Source organism: Camelina sativa, chromosome 2 (assembly GCF_030686135.1).
Source record: "Camelina sativa cultivar CO46 ecotype springtype chromosome 2, ASM3068613v1".
NCBI classification, from domain to species: Eukaryota; Viridiplantae; Streptophyta; class Magnoliopsida; order Brassicales; family Brassicaceae; genus Camelina; species Camelina sativa.
The window spans coordinates 29,937,454-29,961,697 of record NC_141881.1 but is presented as its reverse complement, the minus strand read 5'-3'; the positions used below and the strand labels follow the sequence as shown (position 1 = coordinate 29,961,697).

Below are 24,244 nucleotides of genomic sequence, written 5' to 3'. Positions count from 1 at the left end.
ACTGAAAAATCAAAAACCGAAATCGAAGTAAGCGTTTTATAAAACCGGCCGGTTTGGGATGAGTCTGATTTTGATTACTTTGGCTGGCTCAAAACGTCGTCGTTTGAGAGCATGTAGTGAAATCTAAAGCCAGACAGATCCTAAATCTCGTCGTTCTCGACGACGGAACTCAAGGACAGCTAGGTCCAAAGATCGAAAGCTTGGAGGAATCTTGTAGAATTGTCTCCACATCTTACCCTGTGAGTCTCACTCTATTCCGAATTGTTCTTTGTTGTCATTTGGTATTATAACTACTTGGAATCATAATTCGATTTTTTTGTACTTTTTTGCTCTTCTCTTGAGTTTTAAAGTTGTATGAATATATCTAGATTTGATCTATGTTCTCATGGATTGGACAATTAAAGGGTGTTGCTTTAATTCGATTCTTATATCCTAACTCGTCACTGAGCTATCTTCTGCTTTCTTTGATCGCTTTAAAGTGGAAATTTTGCTTCTTTCTTTGGTTTCATCTTAAATGTATCTGTGGTTTGAATTGATTATATATGTTAGTATAATAGTATTAAAAGACTTGCCTTTACCAATCCTTATAAATTGTGTGTTTGCCGTTTTAGTTTGAATGGAACCTGTTACACCATCTCCCATTATATGGCCAAATGGAGGTGAACTCACGAACGAGTGGGTACATGGGCTTATGTCGTCTTTCGAATGGTCTTCATGGAATCTACCTCCTTCCCAGTTACCTTCACTATTGCCAGTCAACGTCTTTGATTCCCTCGTCCTCACCGCTTCCAAAATCCTCCACAAAGAGCGTAACTGTGTTCATATCAATGATCTTGATTCTGAATCAAACGTTGTTGTGGTTGGTGACATTCATGGTCAGCTCCATGACCTTCTCTTCTTATTGAAAGATACTGGCTTTCCTTGTCAAAACCGGGTTTATGTTTTCAACGGAGATTATGTGGATCGTGGTGCTTGGGGACTCGAGACCTTCCTTGTCCTCTTGTCCTGGAAGGTTAACTCTTTAACTTAAAACTAGCTATTTTGCTAATGGTTCAAAATCTTAGTTTTTTTTTCCTTAAAGCTTATTTCTTTTTGGTTTGTTTAGGTTTTAATGCCGGATAGAGTCTACCTTCTCCGTGGTAATCATGAGTCAAAGTATTGTACATCCATGTACGGTTTTGAAAGGGAAGTGCTTACGAAATACGGTGACAAGGGAAAACATGTGTACCGCAAATGTTTAGGTTGCTTTGAAGGTCTTCCTTTGGCTTCCATAATTGCAGGACGTGTTTATACAGCACATGGAGGGCTTTTCCGTAGTCCAGTCTTGCCTAAGAAGAGAACAAAAGGGAAAAAGAACCGTCGTGTAGTTCTTCTAGAACCTGAGCCGAGCTCTTTGAAACTCGGTACTTTAGATGAGTTGATGCAAGCTCGAAGATCAGTTCTTGATCCTCCTTGGGAAGGTTCAAACTTGATTCCTGGGGATGTTTTATGGTCTGACCCTTCAATGACTCATGGCCTTTCCCCAAATGAACAGAGAGGCATTGGTCTTCTTTGGGGTCCTGATTGTACAGAGGATTTTTTGAAGAAATACGAACTAAAGGTGAAACCAAACTAAAAAATATTGATACTAGTTTGTTTCCCCAAATACTGATTTGGATCAAATGTTTTTACTTCTGTTGATGCAGTTAATCATCAGATCACATGAAGGTCCAGATGCTAGAGAGAAGAGAACTGGTCTTGGTGGAATGGACAAAGGATATACAATAGATCACACTGTCGAATCTGGAAAGCTTATCACTATTTTCAGTGCACCAGACTATCCACAATTCCAAGTATGTATTTTACGCCTTCCGCAATTTGAATTTTCTAAAAATCATATAAGATGCAGATCAAATTAATCTTTTTGTTTCTTTGTGTGTTGTGTAGGCAACAGAAGAGAGGTACAAAAACAAAGGAGCATATATTATATTGCAGGCTCCTGATTTCTCTGATCCTCAATTTCATAGTTTCGAAGCTGTTAAACCGCGACCAAAGGTAACTAAATTTTCACCATTCTTGTAATGAACCGGTGTGAGTTTTTTTCTTTGTGTTGTTTTGATAAATACATTCGGTTTTTAAAATGTGCAGGCGCATCCGTATTATGACTTTGAAAATGTGATTGATTCTGATGATGAAATGGATAAGTCGGCTATGGATACCAACGACGAACAACCAAATCGCTAACCAGTCTTGGAAATAGCTGAAAAGAAGAATCTTGAAATGAAGTTTTTTTTTTTACAGTTGTTGTGATTAATCATTATTATTTGCAAAAAGGACCATGGAAGCAAATGTAGAGAAAAGAGATGAAGAAAATCATTTGTAGTAGAATTAACAATTTATTCAAGTTATGGATGGACGATGAAGAATTACTAACCAGCTTCAGTCTCATTTAATTAGTTCTTAGTTCCTAAACCTATGATTTAAACCGAAAAATTCAAATGAAAACCGCCTTAAAGGCACATGAATTAGAGAGATGAAGAAAATCATTTGTAGAATTAACAGTTCAAGCTTACCTAAATCTTGAGGTTTTAGAGAGGTCTCAAAACTGAGTGGTGAATCGAGTAGCAGATTAGTCAAATGGATGGAAGTTTGTGGGTCAAGTTATGTGTATGTCGGCATTATAGTTTTCGCTCTGGGATCTTGACAATACTAGAATCTTATCCAAGAGAAATTTATGTGGTTAAGAAATTCTAAGTAACAAGACAGCTTATTAAATGCCGAATAGGGTAGCAATTTGTTCAGATGAATGTAATGTCTTCTTGTGAAATGACAATATGAAGTGGTGGTTGATGCTACCTATCGTATGGTTCCTTACTGCACTTTGAAGCATTTATTTATTGCAATTATTTTCGATTTTTCTCGAGTGCTACTAAACCAATAATGGTTTTTTTGTTTCTCTAAAGAGAGAACGAATCTGGCAGGAGCGTGAAGCAGCTTCATTCTCAAATGGCTAGCTCAAACTCAAAACACATTAAAGCTACCTCTAGCATATATCTTATGGATGATTCTCTCCAAGGGTCTGTCACGGGGCATCTCAAGTAATTTAATAAAGCTTAAAGTTTAACTGTCCTGTCAACCAAATAGTTTCATCACATGATCTTCCCCATTTCATCACCGATATGGTTACAACATTTTTGAAAACCACCCCTGAAATGTTATCTAACCTTGACCCTTTGTATCGGATGTTGTGGAGAAGCACAACCCATGTGAGTGGGTGTTGGTTTTCACTGTTGTGTACTTTGTTCATCGACAATCATCGACATGTACTCATAACCACAATGTTTTTCTATTTTTATGTGCATAAATGTCTCTAAACAGTAATTGTATCACTTCATGTCAATCCTAAATTATTATAGGTGTCTAATCTTGTCTCTCTAATAAAACCTTTCTAACTGTTTAAGTCACATGCTTTGAATTGTAGATGATTTTGCATGTAATCACCACTTATAATTTTTCCATAAAACTGAATGATTAATGACGTTTATTTCATAAGATTATAATTTCAAAAGATAATGCAACAAATATGTGTGAGAGAGATGAGTCGAAGCCATTTGAAAGAGGTCACAACAAATGTCAACATTAGAGACTATCTCGATCTAGAGTTTTGTCTCGTTGACTTAAATGCCAAAATAGGACAATACATATGATGCATGTATTAGGCAATTATGCAAAAATATCTTCATTCATTTAATTTTCTTACTTAAAATGTTACAACTTGTCACTGACAAGCATATATAATGTTGGTTTTATTTCAATTCGTATACAGGGTGATATTGCAGGGTCTAGTTAATTCGGATGAAACAAGAAATTCATCCATAACTTTCTTCCATAACTTTCTTCCATATTAGAAATGAAGAAATTACAAATTACAAGAGAGGATTTTACCTATAGTAAAGTAAGACCTTGGCAAAAAGAGAATAAAAACAACGTTACAACATATAGAGAGAGTGAGTTTAGACTTGGGTAAAGTTACTGAATCCAAAGCAACATGAAGTTACTGAATCCAAAGCAACATGAAGCAAAAATGATATATGTGATATATAGAGAAAAAGACAAATTGAATATGTCACAATTGGATTATGATTTCAAGAAAACAATATTTTGATCGAGCAGTTTCTCTATGCATCCACACGTGTGCATGACTAGGTTCATTATGATTGTCGATTATACGATCTATTCGCGTTACACGTACGTGTAAATGAGTAAAACACACTTCAAAACTCAAGTTACGATCTATGTGATGTAAGTATGTGTCCATTGCATGTAGTTACGATCATGTGCTTGTCTTGTGGTTGTGGTAAAAACCGACTCTCTGATGATCAGTTACGTTTTGATTAAATTTGTATTCCGTACCAAAAAAAAAAAAACGCATTACGTACAAAAAAAAATAAACAGAATGCAGAATCTCAGTGAGACAATTTAAAACATAAAGATCTTTATTATAGCATAAATTTCCCTTTAACGTAAAAATTCAAAGAGAAGAGTAAATGAATCAACAACAAGAAAAATAGTTAATGCGAATGTAAATGAAACGGCCTCAATTAAATTTTTCTTTTTTAAAAACGTTGCAGGTGAGGTCCGTATTTGGATTTATTATATGAAGAAGGGACCCTTTTTGCAATTAAAGCCTGTACGACAAAAAGTAAAAACTCTGCGGTAAAAAAAAAACAAAATAAAATTAAAAAAAAAAAAAGTCAAAAAAAATAGTGACAGGTGCAAATCTCCATCGCGCCTTTATTACTGTCTACCGCTCACTCGTCAGTCGTCACTTCTCTCTCTTCTCTTCTCTTCTCTTCTTCTTCTTAAGAGGATAGTGAAAGAGAAGCTACAAAAATTTCCCAATTTATCAAAAAAAAAAAAAAAATTAGAAATTTCATACTTTTTTTTTTTCCGCAAACTAACAAAAACAAATTGATTCCTTCAAACTCAAAATTAAAATATCTTCTCAATTGAGTCTGTAACTGTTTTGTGATCGATGGCGGAGGAGATGGTGGCTGATGAAGTTACGGCTCCTCCTCTTAAGGTTCTTATCATCTCCGCTGGTGCTAGCCACTCCGTCGCTCTTCTCTGTACGTCTCTCTCTCTCTCTCTCCCTACCTCTTCACTGATTTTGTCGGTTATCGATTTCTCTTGATCACTGGAATAATTCGACGGCTGTGTTCTTTTCGATTTCTCTTGATCTGACTGACCTTTTTCCCCCCCTAACTCCGATTAACTTGTGTTTCTTTTATTTTTGATTTTTTTTTGTTTTGTTTTTGTAGCTGGTGACATTGTTTGCTCTTGGGGTAGAGGAGAAGATGGACAATTAGGTCACGGAGATGCAGAGGATCGACCTTCTCCAACGCAGCTTAGTGCTTTAGATGGTCACCAAATTGTGTCCGTTACTTGTGGTGCTGATCACACTGTTGCTTATTCTCAATCTGGCTTGCAAGTCTACAGTTGGGGATGGTTTGTTTGTTTCCTTTCTCTTCATATTCACTTTTGTTTCCTTCATATGTTTTTTTTACCCTACCATGTGTGTTTTGTATCTCTGTAGGGGTGATTTTGGGAGATTAGGCCATGGTAACTCAAGTGACTTGTTTACTCCTTTGCCAATCAAAGCTTTACACGGTATTCGGATAAAGCAGATTGCTTGTGGGGATAGTCATTGTTTGGCTGTTACAATGGACGGAGAGGTCCAGAGGTATTGTTTATCAGCCATCTCATTTCAAGTATATTTAAGTTATTATTGTGTACATTGCCTTGTAAACATTTTTTTATCTGTCTATAAAGTTGGGGGCGCAACCAGAATGGTCAACTTGGTCTGGGGGACACAGAAGATTCTCTAGTACCTCGGAAGATTCAAGCCTTTGAGGTTTGGTGTCGTTATATAGTCTTTCTTCTATTGCCGTAATGTTAACATCTTTTTGTCGTTGTAGTTTCCTGAACTTACTATAAAGACAATATGATTCACAATTGGGTCCATTTATGCAACTTGATAAAAATATTACTGTTACTATTTACTAATTAAGGGTCCACATCTGGTGGAGATGTCTTCAACATCATAAAAATTAAGTTACCGAATGTAAAAAGTGGTAACTATTGACTACAACTATGCCTTTTACTATCTGCAAACCTAGATAGAAGGTAGGATAGGATCTATTTGATAATTGCTCTGACTAGGTAAGTTAGAAGATGTACTGATTAATCCCTAATGTTACATCAACACTTCAAACTTGTGATGGGTGCAGGGAATTCGAATCAAAATGGTTGCTGCTGGTGCAGAACACACTGCTGCGGTTACAGAAGATGGTGATCTTTATGGATGGGGTTGGGGTAGATATGGAAATTTGGGATTAGGTGACCGGAATGACCGCTTGGTTCCTGAAAGAGTTACATCTGCTGGTGTAAGCTATCTGACTCCGATTCTTTATTTGTTTGTACTTTTCTAACTTTTCGTTTAAGATTCAAACGAGCCTTGCCCTAGACAATGCGCTAGACTTTGCTGGTTTAGCTGTATAAATCTGATTGATGAGGTCACAAATATATGCCATCTAGTTTCACTTGCTGAGTCTCAGGGAATGGACCATAAGACGTTTAGAATCCTATGAACAGAGAAAAAACTTATTTTGTGTATTATCAGGCATTCGATATTCAAAATCTGAATAGTGGTTGACATCAAGTTTAGTTCATGGATCATTGATATCATGCATCGCCGCCTTTTTTACTTTAAAACTTTTCCTGATGCTCTACAATTTCAGGGTGAGAAGATGTCCATGGTTGCTTGTGGATGGCGGCATACAATATCAGTTTCCTACTCTGGAGCATTATACACATATGGATGGAGCAAATATGGACAGCTGGGACATGGAGACTTAGAGGATCACCTTGTTCCTCACAAAGTGGAAGCACTGGGCAACAGTTTTATCTCCCAGGTTTCACTTAGACTCTCTATAGCCGTCCTGAAATACATATTTGTACATCTGAATTATCCAACAGATGGGATAGCAATGATATTTGGATTAGAAGTGTTCTTATTCTAGCTGTGTGAATAAAGTTGGTAAAGTTTCTGAGAGTTATTGCCTGCTGAAGAAGAATTGGCTCATTGTATATGTTTCTGCTGGTTGTGTTCGTCTGGTTCAACATCTTTTGGACTTTTTTTTACTTTTTTTGTTCTTCAGATTTCGGGAGGTTGGAGACATACAATGGCATTGACTTCAGATGGAAAACTATATGGATGGGGTTGGAATAAGGTCAAAAATTTCTTGTCTTTAGTTATTATCTGGACTCTATACCAGAACACATTCATCTGATATTTGCGTTCAGTTTCTTTTATGCATGCAGTTGTATGGTAATTTAAGAAAGCAACAAATCCCTATATTGGGTTACTTAAGTAACTCATCTCTAATTGCCTCTCTTCTAACCTGCAGTTTGGGCAAGTAGGAGTCGGCAATAATTTAGATCAGTGTTCTCCTGTGCAAGTGCGATTTCCCGATGATCAGGTATGTTGTCTTACAATGACCCGTACAAAAATTAACCAAGCAGCTTGTCACATTGTTTGTGAACCTTGGTTCTTTTCTAATGCACACAAATTTTTGTGAAACTTCCATAGAAAGTAGTTCAAGTCTCATGTGGATGGAGACATACTTTGGCTGTCACTGAAAGAAATAATGTGTATGCTTGGGGTAGAGGTACAAATGGACAGCTCGGCATTGGAGAGTCCGTTGACAGGTAAAAGTGTGATCATCTAGACGCTCATAAATCTCTGTGTTGTTCCATTTTGCATATCATGGTGTAATGAACATAAATATGAAAGTTGGCCATCTAGATCGGTGTTTCCACCAAAATCATTGCTTTACTATCTCATTCACTACCCAGTATTGATAATGGGAAATGGATATTTGGTTTCGTGTTTAATAGGAATTTCCCCAAGATTATAGAGGCACTGAGCGTGGATGGAACAAGGGGACAACATATAGAATCTTCCAATATTGATCCATCTTCAGGTATTTTATAGAAACATCACTTTTTAACTATTCGTCAAACAATACAACAAGTGATCTAATGTTTCAATTCTTCCATGGCCTTGTTGCCAGGGAAAAGCTGGGTGTCACCTTCAGAGAGATATGCGGTTGTTCCTGATGAAACTGTAAGCTTCTTTTTTTTCTTTTGTTTCTAATAAAAAGTTTAACCAGATGAAAGCAAGCCTTCCAAGATCTTGGGATTGTTTTCGATAATTAAGCAAATATATAAGTGTGATTGTTTGTGGTTTTGTTTGTTAGGGTCTAACCGATGGTTCAAACAAAGGGAATGGAGGTGATATCAGTGTCCCACAAACTGATGTCAAGCGTGTACGAATTTGAGTTTGAAACAATTTCCTTCTTTTTTTTCTCGGTTCTCTTTTTCTTCGGTTGGGTTGGAAGGTTTTTCAAATGATTTCTTTTGGGTTGAGGTTTGTTCTAAAGTATGTCTATCCAGTTTGAGATTCGCTTTTTTCTTTTTGGTTTGTTGTTTTTAGATTGTAACTTGTACTGCTTCCTTATATTGACTCTTTTTATTACATTGGGGAGTTTTAAACTGTAAACCGTGTACTAGTCTCTCTAGTGTCGGTACTTTTTTTTTTCCTTACACCCATAATAATGTCGTCTGGTTCCATGTTTTTTCCTAGAAGATGTTTTTTTTTTCGTATGTTTGAGATAGTAAGTGTTACAATAATTCTTAAAATATGTGAAAATTGAAGAAAAAAATCAATATTCGTTGAGTGCTATATAAATAATTAAATATACAAAATGAATATCAAAACTAAATAAGATAATAGTAACAGTATTAACTTTACTTTAAATTTTATGTAAGAGTGAAACGGAAACGAGAACGAGAATTAAAGTTATGTGTTTAGTGTTTTTGGTGTTATCTCAACTCAATCAGAAAAGTAGAACATGAAGAAATTATATAGACTATTCTATAAGAGATGGATACTTCAAAATTCGAAGTCAAACAAAAAAAAATAGAAGATCCTATACATTATACGCCAACGTAACTTAGCTAATGTTTTTTTTTTTTTTGTCGTTAGTGAAAAAAAATTCTATTGGTTGATTATTAGTTGGGTGATTCTCCTCCTCTTTAAAGCAAAACCATCCAAATTGCTCTTTTAGTGTTTCTCTTTATGTGTCGGGTTACTTTCTCAATTATTCGAAATCGATATGTCATTTAGATTCGATTCCATGTTATTTACCTTTTTTTCAGTTCCAAGTCGCATCTTTTAAACTTTCTAATGATTCGTCATGTCTCTCCTCCACGAGTTTTCCATTCCCAACATTTTCTTGCTTTATTTTCCCTCAATTTTCATATTATGCATGACCAAAAAAGCTTGGCCCTTCTTCTCCCATCAATATTCTGAAATGAAGTTGGCATTGGATTACATCTTAGATTGGAGAATGTTTGTTGATGAGTGAACAGAAGAGCTTCTCTCATAGTTCAAAGTGCTTCTAGGGATCGGACTCTAGTGTTCAATCTTATATGGCGATGGGTTTCCCGGTTTGGTTGCATGAGTTCTTTGAATCTGAGAGACTTTTGTCCTCTGCTGTTTAGTGCTCCCTTAGCTTGTATCTCCCTTTTGACTTTTTGAATGTCACATTTTTAATTTAATGGTTTGGTTCGAATAAGGTGTTGTGTTGTAACTTGTAAGTACGTGACATCCACAATTCATGTATACCAATAATACGTTCAGATGTTTTTTTTTTAAAACAAATGACATCAAATCTGAGTTATTCTATAATTTAGTTCAAAGTGCTTCTAGGGATCGGAATCTAGTGTTCAATCTTATATGGCGATGGGTTTCCCGGTTTGGTTGCATGAGTCTTTGTCTCTTTGAATCTGAGAGACTTTTTGTCCTCTGCTGTTTAGTGCTCCCTTAGCTTGTATCTCCCTTTGACTTTTTGAATGCCACATTTTTAATTTAATGGTTTGGTTCGAATAAGGTGTTGTGTTGTAAGTACGTGACCACAATTCATGTATATCAATATATAGAAAGTTCAGATGATTTTTTATAAAAACAAATGACATCAAATCTGAGTTATTTTAAATTTATCTGATACATAATTTTATTTATAAAAGTCTCACTAGTTTGTTTTCTTGAAATCCATATGTGGTTCAGAATTATTTTTTTAAGTAAACAACATATTAATTTTACCTTCAGAACACATGATGTATGTGTTTATATATTAAAATTATACGAAACGAAGAAACTTTTACATTATTCACATTTCCCCAAATGAAATATATATTAAAATTAGCCACCAAATTTGTATCTTTTGTTTGTTTTCCTCCAACACTTCTTCTTCTTCAACTTCAACTTCAACTTCATCATGGTTTTGTTTAATAAGTAGACTTGAACGGCTTGTAAACCTTAAGGTCAAGCATTACTCCGGCGATGGAACCAACTCCTGCGACCAACGTGACCATCAAACAACCAGCGCTCAACAACTGCAAACAAACCCACTTCATACTCCATCTCTCAACCTTCCTTTGTTTTATATACATCTCCACCGGAAAATAAACCGTCAAAGGCCAAAACCCTAACGCTCCTAAAATACCGACGACGTCGTTGAAAAACGGCATAAGCATCGATATCACGGTGGTCAAAACCACAAACCCGCTCCGATAAACCGTTCTGAAAACGTTGACCTTGTACGGTGATTTCAAACCGGGGATTCGGATTTCGTGTTCCTTGGTTACCAAGTCACTGTCGGGAAACCTAGCCGCAGCTTGTTTTTCAATAAAGGCGAAAATGGGCTGAGCAAAGACTTGGTAAGCTCCTACGAGGTGGACTACAATGGCAGCGTTGGCCACGTCGAGAAGCCAAAACGGATTGTAGAAACCAAAACCGGTTAAAAGGTTTCCCGGTGCTGCATCTCCAAAAGCTGCATAGCCCATACAACCGCATAGCAGGTAAAACGTCGTTGTAACAGTGATGCTGATTCTTGTGGCGTTCTTCATCGTTTTTGATTCCGCTGGAGGAGATCTTACAGTGTCCTACACGAAAACACCACCACCCCCACAAGTATATGTCAGTTATTTTTGTAAAATCTTATAGTCAGACTCTTTATACTATTTCACTTTATCTTACCTGAATCTCGATAAGAACAGCAGAGTATGAATAAGCAAAGGCAATATCTCCAAGTGCTTGAAAGGTTCTCCATATCTTTTGTGTCTGAGTCACTGCCCCTATGCTAATCCCTGTGAGACTTCCCTTGACAACCCCGTTTGCTGAAACCCATAAGAGTTAGTTAAAGTCTTGTTGATTCTTGAGAAAGAGTCTTAAAGAGTTTTTATTTATTTTACCTGCGACTTGAATGATTCCGAGAGCTAAACCGATTGCGGAGTATGTGAAGGACATGATCGCAGCAACAATGGAGAGCCACCAAATCTGATCAAAATCTTTGATCTGAGAGAGCAAAATCTCGGTAACACCAAACATGATCATGTATGGATTGCTCGACATGTGACACGGGTTCTTCCCACCGCTCTCGTGGAAACAGTTGGACCTCTTGATCGCCCTACAAAGCTCACCAAGTTTTTATAAGGCTTTTTGAATCATTATTTTTAGTTCCAAGAGAAAGAGAAAAAGAGACTCACATCATGCTTATAGATGCTGCGATTGTGTAACCTATCGTGATACCGAAGAGATTCAAATACTGAATCAAACCACAGATCTTGAACCTAAACCCACCTGACAGGAACAGAGCATTTCAAAACAGAGCAAAAACAGAGCATGCACATAGAAAAAACAGAGAATCGAATGTTGTTGATACCTAGGATTGATCGGACAGCATCCATGTAAGTATAGTTTCTCTTCCCAGAGACAGGATCTCCAGTTCTGTAGCAGTCGCTAAGAAGAGTAGAACAGTAGTAAGTGACAAAAGAGAACAAGAACATCACAACAGGACCTGCGATCCAACCGAGTTGACCAATGGCCCATGCAAGCGATAGGACACCAGATCCAATCACCGCCGTTATAATATGAGCACTCGCGGTCCAAACCGTCCCTGAACGTTTAAGCTTGCCATCGTCATCGAAACATTTGAAAGCTGGCCGTGGAGCTTCCATCTGCAGGTTTTGTTAGGTAAGAAATCAAAGTTATCATCAGAGGTCTCACTAGTTTTGAAATACTGTTAGTTGACTAACGACTATTGGCGGTTATAGTTTTTTCTATATATACAAAAAAAGAAATAAACAAGTAGTTGTTATATATACTAGTACCTTCTCTTATGGAGATTATTAAGCTTTAAGACTAGGGCTATGCACAAAACTTAACCCACACACAAAAAAAATGCTATGCAGAAAAATAAAGAAATATAGAGAAGAGAACTAAGGAGAGAGCAGTTGCTGCTGCATTTTTGATTGTTTTTGGTTCATCATCTTTTATAAGCCATCAAAAGTGGGGAATCTTTTTTTTATTTCTTATAAATAATAGTATATATATATACAGGTCAGATTTGTAAAATTCGGCCACATAAGCCATACACATTTATATCATTGTTTATATTATGTGGGATTAAATGCACTCTTTGGCTAAATGTTCAATATATATTGAGAATATATATTTTTTTTTTTGAAATGCTTTTGTTTTCTCTATTCTTCAGTGAAAGATACGTTAAAAAAATCAAATGCTTGCTCCATACCTTTTGGATTCGATCTAATCACTCGTATTAATTAATAATGAACAAAATTCATTCTTAATTCAAATGCTTCCGATCGAACCCTAGGCTATTAAGTATTAATGAACATTTATATATTAGGGCATCAGCTAAATTAGGTTTATTTTGTTTATAGGAATATATTCTGCATTATCGCATTATAATTTTGATTCATTACCAATATTCATCGATTTCAAATTAGTATGATCTGAAATATCTTCGAACATATATGCATACATGTAGAGTAATTCATACGGTTCATGAAGGGAGGGTGAGATATTTCCTCTTAAAAAAAACTTAGAATGATTTGATAGAGGCCTCCAGAGTATTTATCACGAATTTCGATCGGACAATTTTGCTAATGAATTTTTTTTCTTTTTTTTTTTTTGGTTTTAGACGAATGATTCGTAATTAAGGTAAAACACTAAAACTTAATCAATGTTACAAAAAAGAAAAAGTGTGTTTGATATACTTGATTAATATGTACTGTTAGTTGTACGAGAGTTTAAGTTCCGATCGACAATAAAGAAAAGGTGATAAGTTGTCAATTGTTGATTTCGGCCACAAATATTCTTGGTTTAAACGAACAATATGTAAAGCAAAAAAATGCATGATATTGATATATAGAGAAGACAGAATCGAATTTTGTCATGCAAGTGCTATTAATTATCCACCATTACTATTTTTTAAAGAGTATCTTTGAATACTTTATAAAAATACTCGTTTTGAATTCCAAGATTCTTTTGTTTGTTTTTTCTTTTCTTATATTCACTAAACTAGTATTTCACCCGCGGTTGAGATCAAAAATCTCGGCCACAGATCCTTCTCCAAAATCAATTCGTTTCTTGGTTAGACCGATTGTTTATGAAATTTGTGTGAGAAAATATTGTTTTGTAAAATTGGAAACTTAATATTAATTAAATTAATTATAAAATTAATACTTAATGTTAAAGAGAGTGGTTCCAATTTTTTTGGAAATTTATTTAGGATGGGAAATCTTGTTTTCAAAAATAGAAACTTAATATTAATTAATTAAATGAAAAACAAATTAATAATTAATATCAATGGCATTCTTGTAAATAGGTGGCAACTATAGGATTTATTTGATAAATGTACTTGAAAAATATATATATAGATTATTTTATTTTAAATTACGAGATTCATGAACGGAACATTGTTTCGACTTTCGAGTATATCTTCTTTTACCTACAAGACTACAAGAGTTAGGTTAAGAAGTTACGTGACTCTTCTTATTATTATTACACGGAACTTTGGCATCTTATTTCACCTACACGGATCTAACATTATTTAATACCGACATATGTACTTTAGACTACATACTTGAGTTTCTAAAACAGTAAACAGCAACAAGTTAAATGTTTATAAGTCGTTGTCTGAAAAATCAGATCTATCCCACAGAATCTGATCTGATTGATTTTAAACATGCATGACTCTAAAAGTTGTGCGAATCTTCTCATTAGTAAAACCTAAAACGTAATGTTAGATTTTCAATGGGTTGATTAGGTAAAAAGTAAAGGATTTGAAAATAATTAGGCAGCAATTAAAGATTAACATTATTTGCAAGTGTGGATAGAGATATTTTGAGCAAAATGGTTATGGTTGGCTAGACCGGTCTGACTAGAAATCAAATTCTTTCGACATAACCAGAATTTTATTGATTATGAATGATACCACGCAATCTGAATCGATTAGATCCCGATGTTGTTGGTCATCGTCGGTTTGTATGTTTCTGGAGCTGAAGACAAGAACCCAGATGGTAAAAGCAAAGACGAAGATCAAGTATAGAGATATAGCTTTTATAGACAAGAGTCTAGTTGAAGAAAAAGATGAGACTATCGAACAGATCTACAAAGACTACAACGGTCTCTTTACTCCTCCGGTCCGGACATCAAGCTTTTTTTTTTTGCTCGTTCAAATCCGGTTTGGTTTCAAAATTGCTGTTTTACCGGAAATTCGAATTTGACAGTGTCCGGTTCTTGCATCTACTCTAAACGGTGCGGTGCAATTCAATTACTGTAAAACACACCGTTTGGTAATATCCTCAAAACGTGGGTATTATTATTAATTGAGTGTATGCACAAAATGTCATTTTTTTACAAATTACAACATGCCAAAATTATAAGATTGTTTGCCAAAATTTGTTTTTGTTATATAAATATCTTTAATATTCTAAATAAATATAACAATATAAAAATAATCTTACAATAAAAAAACGAAAAAAAACAATTAATGAGAGTTAGCGAGGTTTATTATTATATTATAATCTTAAAATCTCGATTTTCTAATATATAAAAATATTAATCAATTAATGAGAATTAATAACAATTAGAGTAATAGAAAGATATTCAAAGATTTTCTTATATCTCAATCTGTAAAATTACCTACAATAATGAAGAAATCTATAAATCATCTATTATTTTTAAAAATATAGTCTTAACACTTTTGGCATGAATGTCTCCAATTTAAAGAACCCTCACATCTACTTATTAATATTTTTGTAATTTTTTTAATATTGTTAAAGAGCCTCCTCACATGTGCAACACATATGCAATGGAGGTGATCGAAGATGTAGTGGACATCATAAAATAATGCCTATGGTAATTATGAAATGCTAATCTCTGGTTTTGGCTTTGAAGAAATTCAGTTATCGAATCAGATAAGTATTAATAATACGGCTTTCTTCATATACATAATCAAAGCCAATGAACTATTCGTTGGTGATTAGAGCAGAGAACATAGACCACTGTTGCTTACCCTATCGTCATTAAGCCAATACCATTTTGCACTTGAACTGCGGTCAAAGCAGGTGTAGTGACCACAATTGACGTCTTCACCATGGTGAACTATAACACCATATAGAATGTACTGGATGTACTAAGTTACCGTCTCTCATCCAAGAAGAACGACAATGGGAAATGGTAAAGTGTAGTTCGTCTCAAATGAGGGAATTTGGTAATTTCGTTGGCGCAAATCACAGTGAGGTGTTTTTGGCCAATGCTTGGGCAACATATATCAAATAAGGAAAGTTTATGATGCTTTTCTTACTGATTTCCCTCTATATACTGGATAAAATATGCTGAGTTTAAGGCTGAAGTAGGCTCAATGGAAAAAATATTAAGTGTTTATGAAAGAGCACAGCAGGCAGTTAATTGATTCAAAAGATTAAAAACAGACTCATAAGAAAAATATTAAGGAGTCTGTTTTTAATCTTTTGAATCAATTTCCTTAGGAGTCTGTTTTTAATCTTTTGAGTTTGTTATATAAGTATGTAGTTTTGATTCGGTCATCTCTTGAGTCTGTCATATGTATCTACGTTTGATTAGACTAATTAATGTTTTGCGTTTGATATTTTTTTCCTTCATAAATTTGTTCTTGGTTGAAAAAAGATAAATTTGTTGTAATCTGCGATGTTTTAAAGATTTTGTTAAAGAGTTTGTTGTTATCTATGACTTTTTAAAGAGTTTTATTGTTATCTGAGATTTCTTAAAGAGTTTGTGATTTAGTTATACAAGATAATAAGATCCAATATTTACAATTAGAAGTATTTGAATCTTGTTTACACTTTAACATAATTCCATCAAACAACACCAAACAAAAAAAAATTGTGTCATGTGATTGTACAAGTAACTAAATATATCAAAAAAAACAAAAATGCAAAAGAGGGTCTTGGTCAATCTTAGCATTGCCATGCATTAAAAATACACTAGTAAATTATCTACCAAGCCATGAAGAGTTTTCACTGAAAATGTACATGTTTGCTATATCATTCCAATTTCAATAAAACGCACCATTTCAAATCACCGGTTCGTTATCAAAATTACTGTACCGTTCATAGAATCCGAATTAAGTGTATTCCGGTTACGAGAGAACCGGTAATCTCTAAAGACGCTGCGTTTCGAGAAACTTCTTATAACTTTTTTTTTATATCAAAGATAACCAACAATCCGAGCGACTTCGATCGAAACTGTTAGCTCTTACAACTATTTTAAGTCTAAAATTCCGAAAATATATTTAAAGAAGTGTGCAATTCCGTCGCCGGAAAAGTGGATACTCGACCACTCTAACCGCCAAGAGCGAGAATGGTTCAATCACAGAATCTTTACGGTCCAGTCTTGGTCCACTCGAACACCCGGTTTGCGGATGGTCAGCACCTTTGTACCCGAGGAAGCTACAAGCCCGCCCATTCGCAGTGGTCCCATCTCAATCTCTGCCTTCTGATTCAACGGTTCGACAAGTGCAGATTTCGGACCCGAGCTGTGCCCCAAGAGGATAATTCTGTCGATCAAGCATTGGGAAGAGAGACGAGCTTGTGGAGGAGCTAAGTTTGTTGATGTAAGAACACCATTTGAGAAGACGAAGCGGCGATGGATGTAAGCGCCTCGCCTGAATTCAAAGCTTTTGCCGTCGTCGATGTAGAGTTCACCAGCTGCTTCTTGAGAACTGTTCAACGCTACTACCTGAAGGATTGTGGATGTTAGATCACATAGTTTTATCATATGGATTTCATCTTTCAGTACCGAGCGATTTACTTTGTTCATTGTGCTGATAGCATATGATATAACAGTGCGATGGAAGTGTGACACGTACCAAAGTGTAAGGATCATTGTCCATTTGAGAAGAACTTCGTCGAAACCGGTCCTTCCTTGGGATGATAGTTCCTGCCTTTTGAAACGCAGGAATGCTTTCTTCTGGAGCGTCCATCTTGTGAGTCTTGCCTCCAACGTAAGTCTTACCGTTTCTCAGGTCAAACCATGATTCTTTTCCAGGCAAATACACGGAAGCATGTGTTGTTCCCTAGTTTTGCATAAATGACGACAAGAAGGAATGTGGCAGGTTTGATTATTTCTCTGGAGATGATAATTAAGTATAGAGACACCAAGGCAAAGATAAAATTCAGTAGGAAGTTGTACTCAAGTGCTCAAGTACCTTAGTGTAAACTCCTTGAACCAGTAGACCATCACCAACCATGAAAGCTTCATCGTTGCTAAAAGTAGCTTCATCTTGCGGGAATTCCATCCATAATGGGCGTACCACAGGAACACCGGTAACGTTTGCTTCTCTAAACAACGTGTAGAAGTATGGGAGCAGCATGTAACGAGTGTGTATGGCATCTCTCATGAGTTCTGTGTTCCGTTCACTGAAACAAGATTACATTAATTTGATTCGAATGAGAAAGTGCAAAATTTATAAGCCTGCAAATCAAAGGCAGAGAAACCTATAGACAACCATTGAAATGCGCACTTGTTGTAACTAATGGGTTAACTATTGATAAAATCAACTGACTAGAAACTAGAGTGCAACACCAGGTTCTAATATCTGCTATCTTATTCACTTGTCAGTCCAGTTTCATGATCCCTGCTTAATAAAGTAATCTCCTTTGTCTGTTTGTCATCCTTCAAACAAATATTTATAGACCAGACCTGGAGCTATTGTACTCAAATAATACGTATTGACAAGGAAAACATAAGTACTGTATCACATCTTACCCAAACAACCAAGGCTCTCGTCTTTTGGTGTCATGATGAGCATGGCCCCTGAAAAATGGATAGTAAGCACCCACTTGGTACCACCTAACTAATAGTTCTGGTTCAGGATTTCCAAAGAACCCACCAATATCAGCTCCTGCAAAAGAAAAGAAAGCTTCCATTAGATTTGAGAATAAAAGAACTTTAGCAGAATTGAACACAAGAAATTCTTGTACCCGAGAATGTAATTCCAGTAAGACCAAGAGTTAATATCATTGGAATGGAAACTCTAAGGTGTTCCCATTCGGCTGTGTTATCCCCAGTCCATATTGCTCCGTATCTTTGAGTGCCAGGAAAGATTGCCCTTGACAATACAAAAGGCCTATCCTTTCCTTCTCCACGCATAACAAGTCCATCGGAAGTCGCCATGTGAAAGTAATATCCATAAGCATTATGAACTTCCCTGTGTTCAACACCACCAACATGTAATGCATCTCTTGGCATAGTAACCTAATCAAAACAAAAATTCAGTCAGTATTCATCCCAACGATACTATTTACATAAATAAATGTTAAATGTGGGGAAAGAAGGAATATTCTCTACATAAACCAACATAGGTTAAAATAAGCAATCATAGCTTACACTCCACTCTTGAAGAAGTCACAGAGATGAAGATTCGATGTTAAAAACAGACAAAGACACAATGGATCTTAAAATACTTGCTTTAGTAGTGAAATATTTGATAAAAGGTGTCAGATCATGTAAGTTAAGTGATGTATAAAATACCCAACCAGAGTTCAAACTTATCCATAATTGTACTATAGACAAACTAAGGACCAACCAGACAGAAAGTTATACCTCTGGACCATTGAACACAGAAGGCTCATTCATGTCATTCCAGATGTATAATGAAGGAGTTGAACCAGCATAATTCTTATACGAGAACCTTCCACCCCACCATTCTCTAATCTCTGGACTCAACATATCAATGTAAGACGATGAACCAGGCCAACACCAACCATCAAAGTCTTTTCCAGATGAATCCTTAACATAGTGTCCCATGTGAGTAGCCTCCTTATGTAGGAAGTAAGAGTCATCCCTCTTGATATGAGGATCCACAATGGTCACCATCTTCCTACCCTTCGCAGCCAACTTCTTTTGCATCTCCTCTGGATGAGGAAACAAGACACTATCCCATGTAAAGTATCTCTTCCCATCTGTATGCTCGATGTCAAGCCAGAGAACATCATAAGGAATATCATGCTCATCGAATTTCGAGTCCACTTGTGCCACATCCTCCTCATCTTTGTAGTTCCACCTACATTGGTGATAACCAGTGGCAAACAACTGAGGCATAGCTGAAGTACCTGTCACGCTTGCATACTGCTTCACAACATCCTTTGGCTCAGGCCCAACGAAAAAGAATGTATCCACGATCCCTGCCTCACTCATCCATAACGTGTCGATTCTACTCTGACTGGAAGGCAAAGAAATACCACTCTCTGCATCCCATCCATTAGCCAACACATCAATCTGCATTTCCGCAGCATTCAACCAGAAAAATCCACAAGTTTTACCAGATTTCCCATGTGAAACCATGAACGGAATCGAGCCGTACAGACCAAATGGTGATTCATGATCGTATTCAAAAACATCTAGATTAAACAGCCTATATGGTTCAGATTCCTCAACTCCAGGACCCTTGGTAGGCTTCAATGCGAAGCTAGTGGCGTGTTCAGGGATTCCATAAACGAAACTGGAATCATAAAAAGAAACATCAAAACTAATAGATTGAGGACCAAATGGTCTAGAGTCTGTATGAGTCCTAAATTTCTCTTCCCAGTTATCTCCTTCAGTTTTTTTCCCCAACTGCTCAAAATCAAACAATCCATGAGAATTCAATGACACGACGCGACGACGATCACCTGATTTCTCACGCACATACACTTCAAACGGATCGTGCCGCACCACCGCCTCGTAGCCGTCGGATACATAGACTACTGAAGACGGACTAGTGTCTCCGGAGATCGTCTCCGTGGCTAGTTTCTGAAGCCAGATCTTCTTCTCCTCGAACTCAGACACTACCACATCAGGAACTCTGAACCTCTTCTTCGGCGGGTTCAGCGTATGGTCCTCATCGACTCTCAATCGCACGATCCCATCCTTATAAACCGTGAGAGATAGAACCAACGGCTTGATCTGATCACCATCTTCTTGATTCGGTAGAAGCTTCGCTACGAGATCTCCATCGGTGATGGAAACATCGCCGACGATTAAAGAACACGCGCCGGGAGTACGGGATCGAGCGCGTTTACAGAACGGAGTTTGGTCACAGCTGCGAAACTCCTCCTTCTTCCATGAAAGTGTTGTTTGCGAGCAGAAGCAAATGAGTGATAGTACAAAGAGAAGAGATCTCATTTTGGTTCCTCGTTCATGGAAAATTCTTAGATTGAGGAAGTGAGTAAACAAACACAAAAACTGAGGAAGATGGTCTTTCCGGGTCGGGTCTCGACTAACCCGACCTGCTTATCAAATTTTAAGCCCTTCCGGCCCAAACGCGGCCCAAATTCCGGGTATGTGATGTTAAGCTTCTAGAAACACAGAACTCTGAGGAAGATGATCTTTATGGGTCGGATCCGACTAACCGACCTGCTTATCAATATTAAGGCCCATAGGGCCCAAATTCCGGGTATGTAAGTTTTCTAGATCTGTCTTCTTCAAGCAAAACCCTAATTTTGGAAAATTAGAATCGTGAAAGAGAAGACGATGCCGGAGAAGACGATAATAACGACGGAGAGTTCAAATTCGTCACCGTTGAACCCTTCTTCTACGCGGATTATATGCCATGTGATAAGTACCGAAGTAGCTTATCAAGGAGATAACAGAATTTGAGATGAGAAGCAGAAGAAATAGAGGTTGAGGTGAATAAATCAGAGGGAAGAAGGAAGAAGAAGGAGAGAGACGATGAAGGAAGAAGATGACATTGTTTTGATTAATTTCGATAATGTTTTACAGAGAATGGAAGTGAGATTAAATACAAAGAGACTTCTAAGTATTTTGGGCTTAAACAATAAACTAAATAATCAAGCCCATTAAGGCCTATTAAGCTTCTTGAGGTCGTATCAATACTTCCCTCTCGAAGAATCAACTTGTCCTCAAGTTGAAAGTCTCTCGCTAGTCTGCACAGTCCATGCTTTACACGATCATCTCTCGAGTTGGATAATGTCCCTGGAGTGATGTAGTAGTTTCTCAACCGTTTCTCATAAACCTGCAATGACGACACTCTCATGATCACAATAATTGTGATCACCCAAGTGCATAAGAGACATACACCTATGATCATCTTTACTTCAGTCCAACCCCACATCGCTTTCTTTCTTTTCTCTTTCTCGCTATAGGCACAATGCTCAGGCAATCCAGTTAGGCACCTAAACCATGAAACTTCTTCACTTGGTTGTAGCTCCGGTGGCCTCAACTTGTACATAATGGGATCATCCTGCAAATCTTTTTCTTCCCCGTCAGACTTGAACACTCCGATTTCAAAACATCTTACAATTATGTCTTGAATACCAGCTTCCCATTTTGTAGCCTGCTTATCACGGATTTGACCTTGAAGGAAATACCACCTCTTTAATTCGGATAACACTATAGTCATAACATCTAGGCTTCTATCCTTTTTTCCTCTATCAAATACCAACCATCTACACCTACTACTACTCGCCCCTGAAAGATCCATCTTGTCCTCAAGATGAAGTGACAAGCGCTGATTGTTCTGTAGCAGCGATGCTAAAGCTTCCAAAATTACCCAATTACACTCACTATCTAGCTTTTGTGTCTTCTCCTTGGGTCCATTTAGGAACATGTAATGACTTTGCTGTATCTTCTGGCTTGACACTAGAAACTCCTTACCAAATGTTTTGAATCCCCAAAACTCAGCAATGTCCAGTTCAATATGTATACTACTCTTCTCGAACCAATCCCACAGAAGCTGACTATCTTCTAAACCACCACACTCGCATACACGATTAGCTTTTCCATGATCCATTGGTTCTTTAATGTCGTTGCAAACTTCAATATTAGCATCGTGAACAATTATATCACGACCAAAGCAAACCACTAACCAATCTAGTTCAACTTGTGCAGCTGAGATTCCACCTGGTTCCCAATTAAAGTTAGCAGGTACAAGGTTGTAATGTAGTGTCTTGCCTGTTCCAGCTTTACTTGCAGAAGTAAGAACCTCAGCTTGACGACATTGCAGATCCTGAGATGTTGCTTGAAACTCCTTGACCCTACTAATGAATTCCTGAATCCTTCGTAGAAGTAGATTATGATTCCCATTAGACCCTTCACCGATTGTTCTTCCATTAACATCATGGACAACAAGACTCACTTCCCCAAGCTTACAATATATTTTCAGTCTCCTCCGTAGATGCTTAGCAACATCAACCATTTTATCAAAACCAGAAGATTCCACTAACCAGTCATGTAGAGCTTGGCCAGCTAAGAACCCACCAGGTTCCCATACTTGGTTATCTTGAAATAAATCATTGAACAGATTCTTTTTGGTACCCACTTGAACAGAGAGACATCTGACATAAGCCACAAACTTTTCCAACAGCAGACCTGAGTCATTCTTTGTCATAATTGAAACGGTATCAAGCTTGAAACTCTCTTCTAAGCTGTTTCCATGATTAGCTAATTCTGCACCAAGCTTCCCCGACACATAATTCTTAGGAGGGAACCAAAGTAATTCCTCTTCTTTACCCGCTCTCTTCTCTTGAGAAGGACCCTTCTCCTGCAATTGTTTGAAATGAGTTCTAGATTTTGCAGAACAAGTATAACCAAATCGCATACCATAGTTTGCCAAACATGTTGCCAACGCTGAACTTCTCTTTCTTGATCCCCTCTCGCATTCGAATCTTCGTTTCATTCCATTATTTTTCACCTTTGGTAACGGCTTTGGAGATGTTGCATAAACTTTGGAATCCGGTGTTGATGCCGAGATAAGGTCATCAACACTCACATTCAACTGATTCAAAGGAGGGAACGCAAACAATTGAGAGCTGTTTTTCACCTTTTTCTTAGCAACTACCCAAGAGTAATGCTTCGATCTGAAGGAGGCTATCACCACTCGATATCTTTCTCTTGACCTTCTTTTCTGAAACTCGTGGAATCGATGCTTGAAAAGAGCTCTTCGAGTTCCTCTTTGTTGCTTTTCCTTTGCCATAAGAACTGCTATCGAACGGAACCTATCATCACCTAGGTACAACTGATTCCGTGGTGAACGAACTCGGAAGGCCAGATGCAAAGAGTGATAACGATGATCCTTCTTCATATTTCTTTTCCGAGCCTTGTGATAGCTTTGCCTGAAGCGCATCCTTCGCTTTCTGAAATTTTTAGCAACAAATGGATCCTTAAAGGTCCAATCTGTGTAATAAGCCTTTTGGACTTGAACGCCCACCACTTGTTCAACAGATGTCCCAAAAGAGATTTCTGAGGTCCTTTGCGGTGTAGGATCTGAGGGTGGAAGATATAGACTCGTCGTGATGGTTTGTTGCCGAGATGGTGGAAGATCCGGATTCACCATGGTGATTTGAGGAACCGATGATGGAACAGATGAACTCGCCGTGTCGCGTAACCAGCGCACATATTCATCGTACTGCGCCCTCAGCTTCACCCGGAGCTGTTCGATCGTCTCGCCAAGCTCGGCAGAAGACGGCGACTGAACGAGATGAGCAGCTTGAGTAGTATAGTTCTCCATTGTTTTTTTTTTTTTTAAACTCTCAATGAAAGCACCAATTGATAAGTACCGAAGTAGCTTATCAAGGAGATAACAGAATTTGAGATGAGAAGCAGAAGAAATAGAGGTTGAGGTGAATAAATCAGAGGGAAGAAGGAAGAAGAAGGAGAGAGACGATGAAGGAAGAAGATGACATTGTTTTGATTAATTTCGATAATGTTTTACAGAGAATGGAAGTGAGATTAAATACAAAGAGACTTCTAAGTATTTTGGGCTTAAACAATAAACTAAATAATCAAGCCCAT

General features: G+C 37.0%; 5 protein-coding genes across 5 annotated transcripts; 2 read left to right on the top strand and 3 right to left on the bottom strand.

Annotated features, from left to right (window-relative positions):
• Positions 1-66: 66 nt before the first annotated feature.
• LOC104741868 (serine/threonine-protein phosphatase 7) lies at positions 67-2,415 on the top strand. Its single transcript, XM_010462795.2, has 6 exons — positions 67-239; positions 612-1,012; positions 1,106-1,600; positions 1,686-1,832; positions 1,927-2,034; positions 2,128-2,415. Exons 2-6 carry the CDS (start codon positions 617-619, stop codon positions 2,221-2,223), a joined length of 1,242 nt encoding a protein of 413 aa, XP_010461097.1. The 5' UTR covers positions 67-239; positions 612-616; the 3' UTR covers positions 2,224-2,415.
• Positions 2,416-4,669: 2,254 nt separating this feature from the next.
• LOC104741859 (ultraviolet-B receptor UVR8) lies at positions 4,670-8,602 on the top strand. Its single transcript, XM_010462782.3, has 12 exons — positions 4,670-5,108; positions 5,301-5,487; positions 5,576-5,722; positions 5,812-5,893; positions 6,270-6,425; positions 6,780-6,953; positions 7,200-7,271; positions 7,449-7,520; positions 7,631-7,749; positions 7,939-8,024; positions 8,115-8,167; positions 8,301-8,602. The coding sequence occupies exons 1-12, from the start codon at positions 5,015-5,017 to the stop codon at positions 8,379-8,381; spliced, it is 1,323 nt and encodes a 440-aa protein (XP_010461084.1). The 5' UTR covers positions 4,670-5,014; the 3' UTR covers positions 8,382-8,602.
• A 1,599-nt stretch (positions 8,603-10,201) lies between these two features.
• On the bottom strand, positions 10,202-12,573 carry LOC104741852 (amino acid permease 4). Its single transcript, XM_010462778.3, has 6 exons — positions 12,277-12,573; positions 11,829-12,123; positions 11,653-11,746; positions 11,359-11,573; positions 11,144-11,283; positions 10,202-11,049 (listed from the first exon to the last, which is right to left on the bottom strand). Exons 2-6 carry the CDS (start codon positions 12,121-12,123, stop codon positions 10,393-10,395), a joined length of 1,401 nt encoding a protein of 466 aa, XP_010461080.1. The 5' UTR covers positions 12,277-12,573; the 3' UTR covers positions 10,202-10,392.
• A 4,054-nt stretch (positions 12,574-16,627) lies between these two features.
• LOC104741841 (putative glucan 1,3-alpha-glucosidase) lies at positions 16,628-21,249 on the bottom strand. Its single transcript, XM_010462767.3, has 6 exons — positions 19,058-21,249; positions 18,436-18,709; positions 18,221-18,356; positions 17,661-17,871; positions 17,322-17,528; positions 16,628-17,191 (listed from the first exon to the last, which is right to left on the bottom strand). The coding sequence occupies exons 1-6, from the start codon at positions 20,615-20,617 to the stop codon at positions 16,823-16,825; spliced, it is 2,757 nt and encodes a 918-aa protein (XP_010461069.2). The 5' UTR covers positions 20,618-21,249; the 3' UTR covers positions 16,628-16,822.
• On the bottom strand, positions 21,165-24,157 carry LOC147949338 (uncharacterized). Its single transcript, XM_087473861.1, has 2 exons — positions 23,054-24,157; positions 21,165-22,994 (listed from the first exon to the last, which is right to left on the bottom strand). The coding sequence occupies exons 1-2, from the start codon at positions 23,054-23,056 to the stop codon at positions 21,192-21,194; spliced, it is 1,806 nt and encodes a 601-aa protein (XP_087329987.1). The 5' UTR covers positions 23,057-24,157; the 3' UTR covers positions 21,165-21,191.
• Positions 24,158-24,244: the final 87 nt, after the last annotated feature.

Excerpts from the sequence above, each read along its gene's own strand:
- LOC104741868 (XM_010462795.2), top strand. The coding sequence starts at position 617 with ATGGAACCTGTTACACCATCTCCCATTATATGGCCAAATGGAGGTGAA. Across the intron at positions 1,833-1,926 it reads CAGACTATCCACAATTCCAA|GCAACAGAAGAGAGGTACAA; the intron begins GTATGTATTTTA and ends TGTGTTGTGTAG. Across the intron at positions 2,035-2,127 it reads CTGTTAAACCGCGACCAAAG|GCGCATCCGTATTATGACTT; the intron begins GTAACTAAATTT and ends TAAAATGTGCAG.
- LOC104741859 (XM_010462782.3), top strand. The coding sequence starts at position 5,015 with ATGGCGGAGGAGATGGTGGCTGATGAAGTTACGGCTCCTCCTCTTAAG. Across the intron at positions 5,109-5,300 it reads CCACTCCGTCGCTCTTCTCT|CTGGTGACATTGTTTGCTCT; the intron begins GTACGTCTCTCT and ends TTGTTTTTGTAG. Across the intron at positions 7,521-7,630 it reads TGCGATTTCCCGATGATCAG|AAAGTAGTTCAAGTCTCATG; the intron begins GTATGTTGTCTT and ends AAACTTCCATAG.
- LOC104741852 (XM_010462778.3), bottom strand. The coding sequence starts at position 12,123 with ATGGAAGCTCCACGGCCAGCTTTCAAATGTTTCGATGACGATGGCAAG. Across the intron at positions 11,747-11,828 it reads TGCTGTCCGATCAATCCTAG|GTGGGTTTAGGTTCAAGATC; the intron begins GTATCAACAACA and ends TGTTCCTGTCAG. Across the intron at positions 11,574-11,652 it reads GCAGCATCTATAAGCATGAT|GGCGATCAAGAGGTCCAACT; the intron begins GTGAGTCTCTTT and ends TGAGCTTTGTAG.
- LOC104741841 (XM_010462767.3), bottom strand. The coding sequence starts at position 20,617 with ATGAGATCTCTTCTCTTTGTACTATCACTCATTTGCTTCTGCTCGCAA. Across the intron at positions 18,357-18,435 it reads TACTGGAATTACATTCTCGG|GAGCTGATATTGGTGGGTTC; the intron begins GTACAAGAATTT and ends TTTCTTTTGCAG. Across the intron at positions 17,872-18,220 it reads CGAGAGCCTTGGTTGTTTGG|TGAACGGAACACAGAACTCA; the intron begins GTAAGATGTGAT and ends ATCTTGTTTCAG.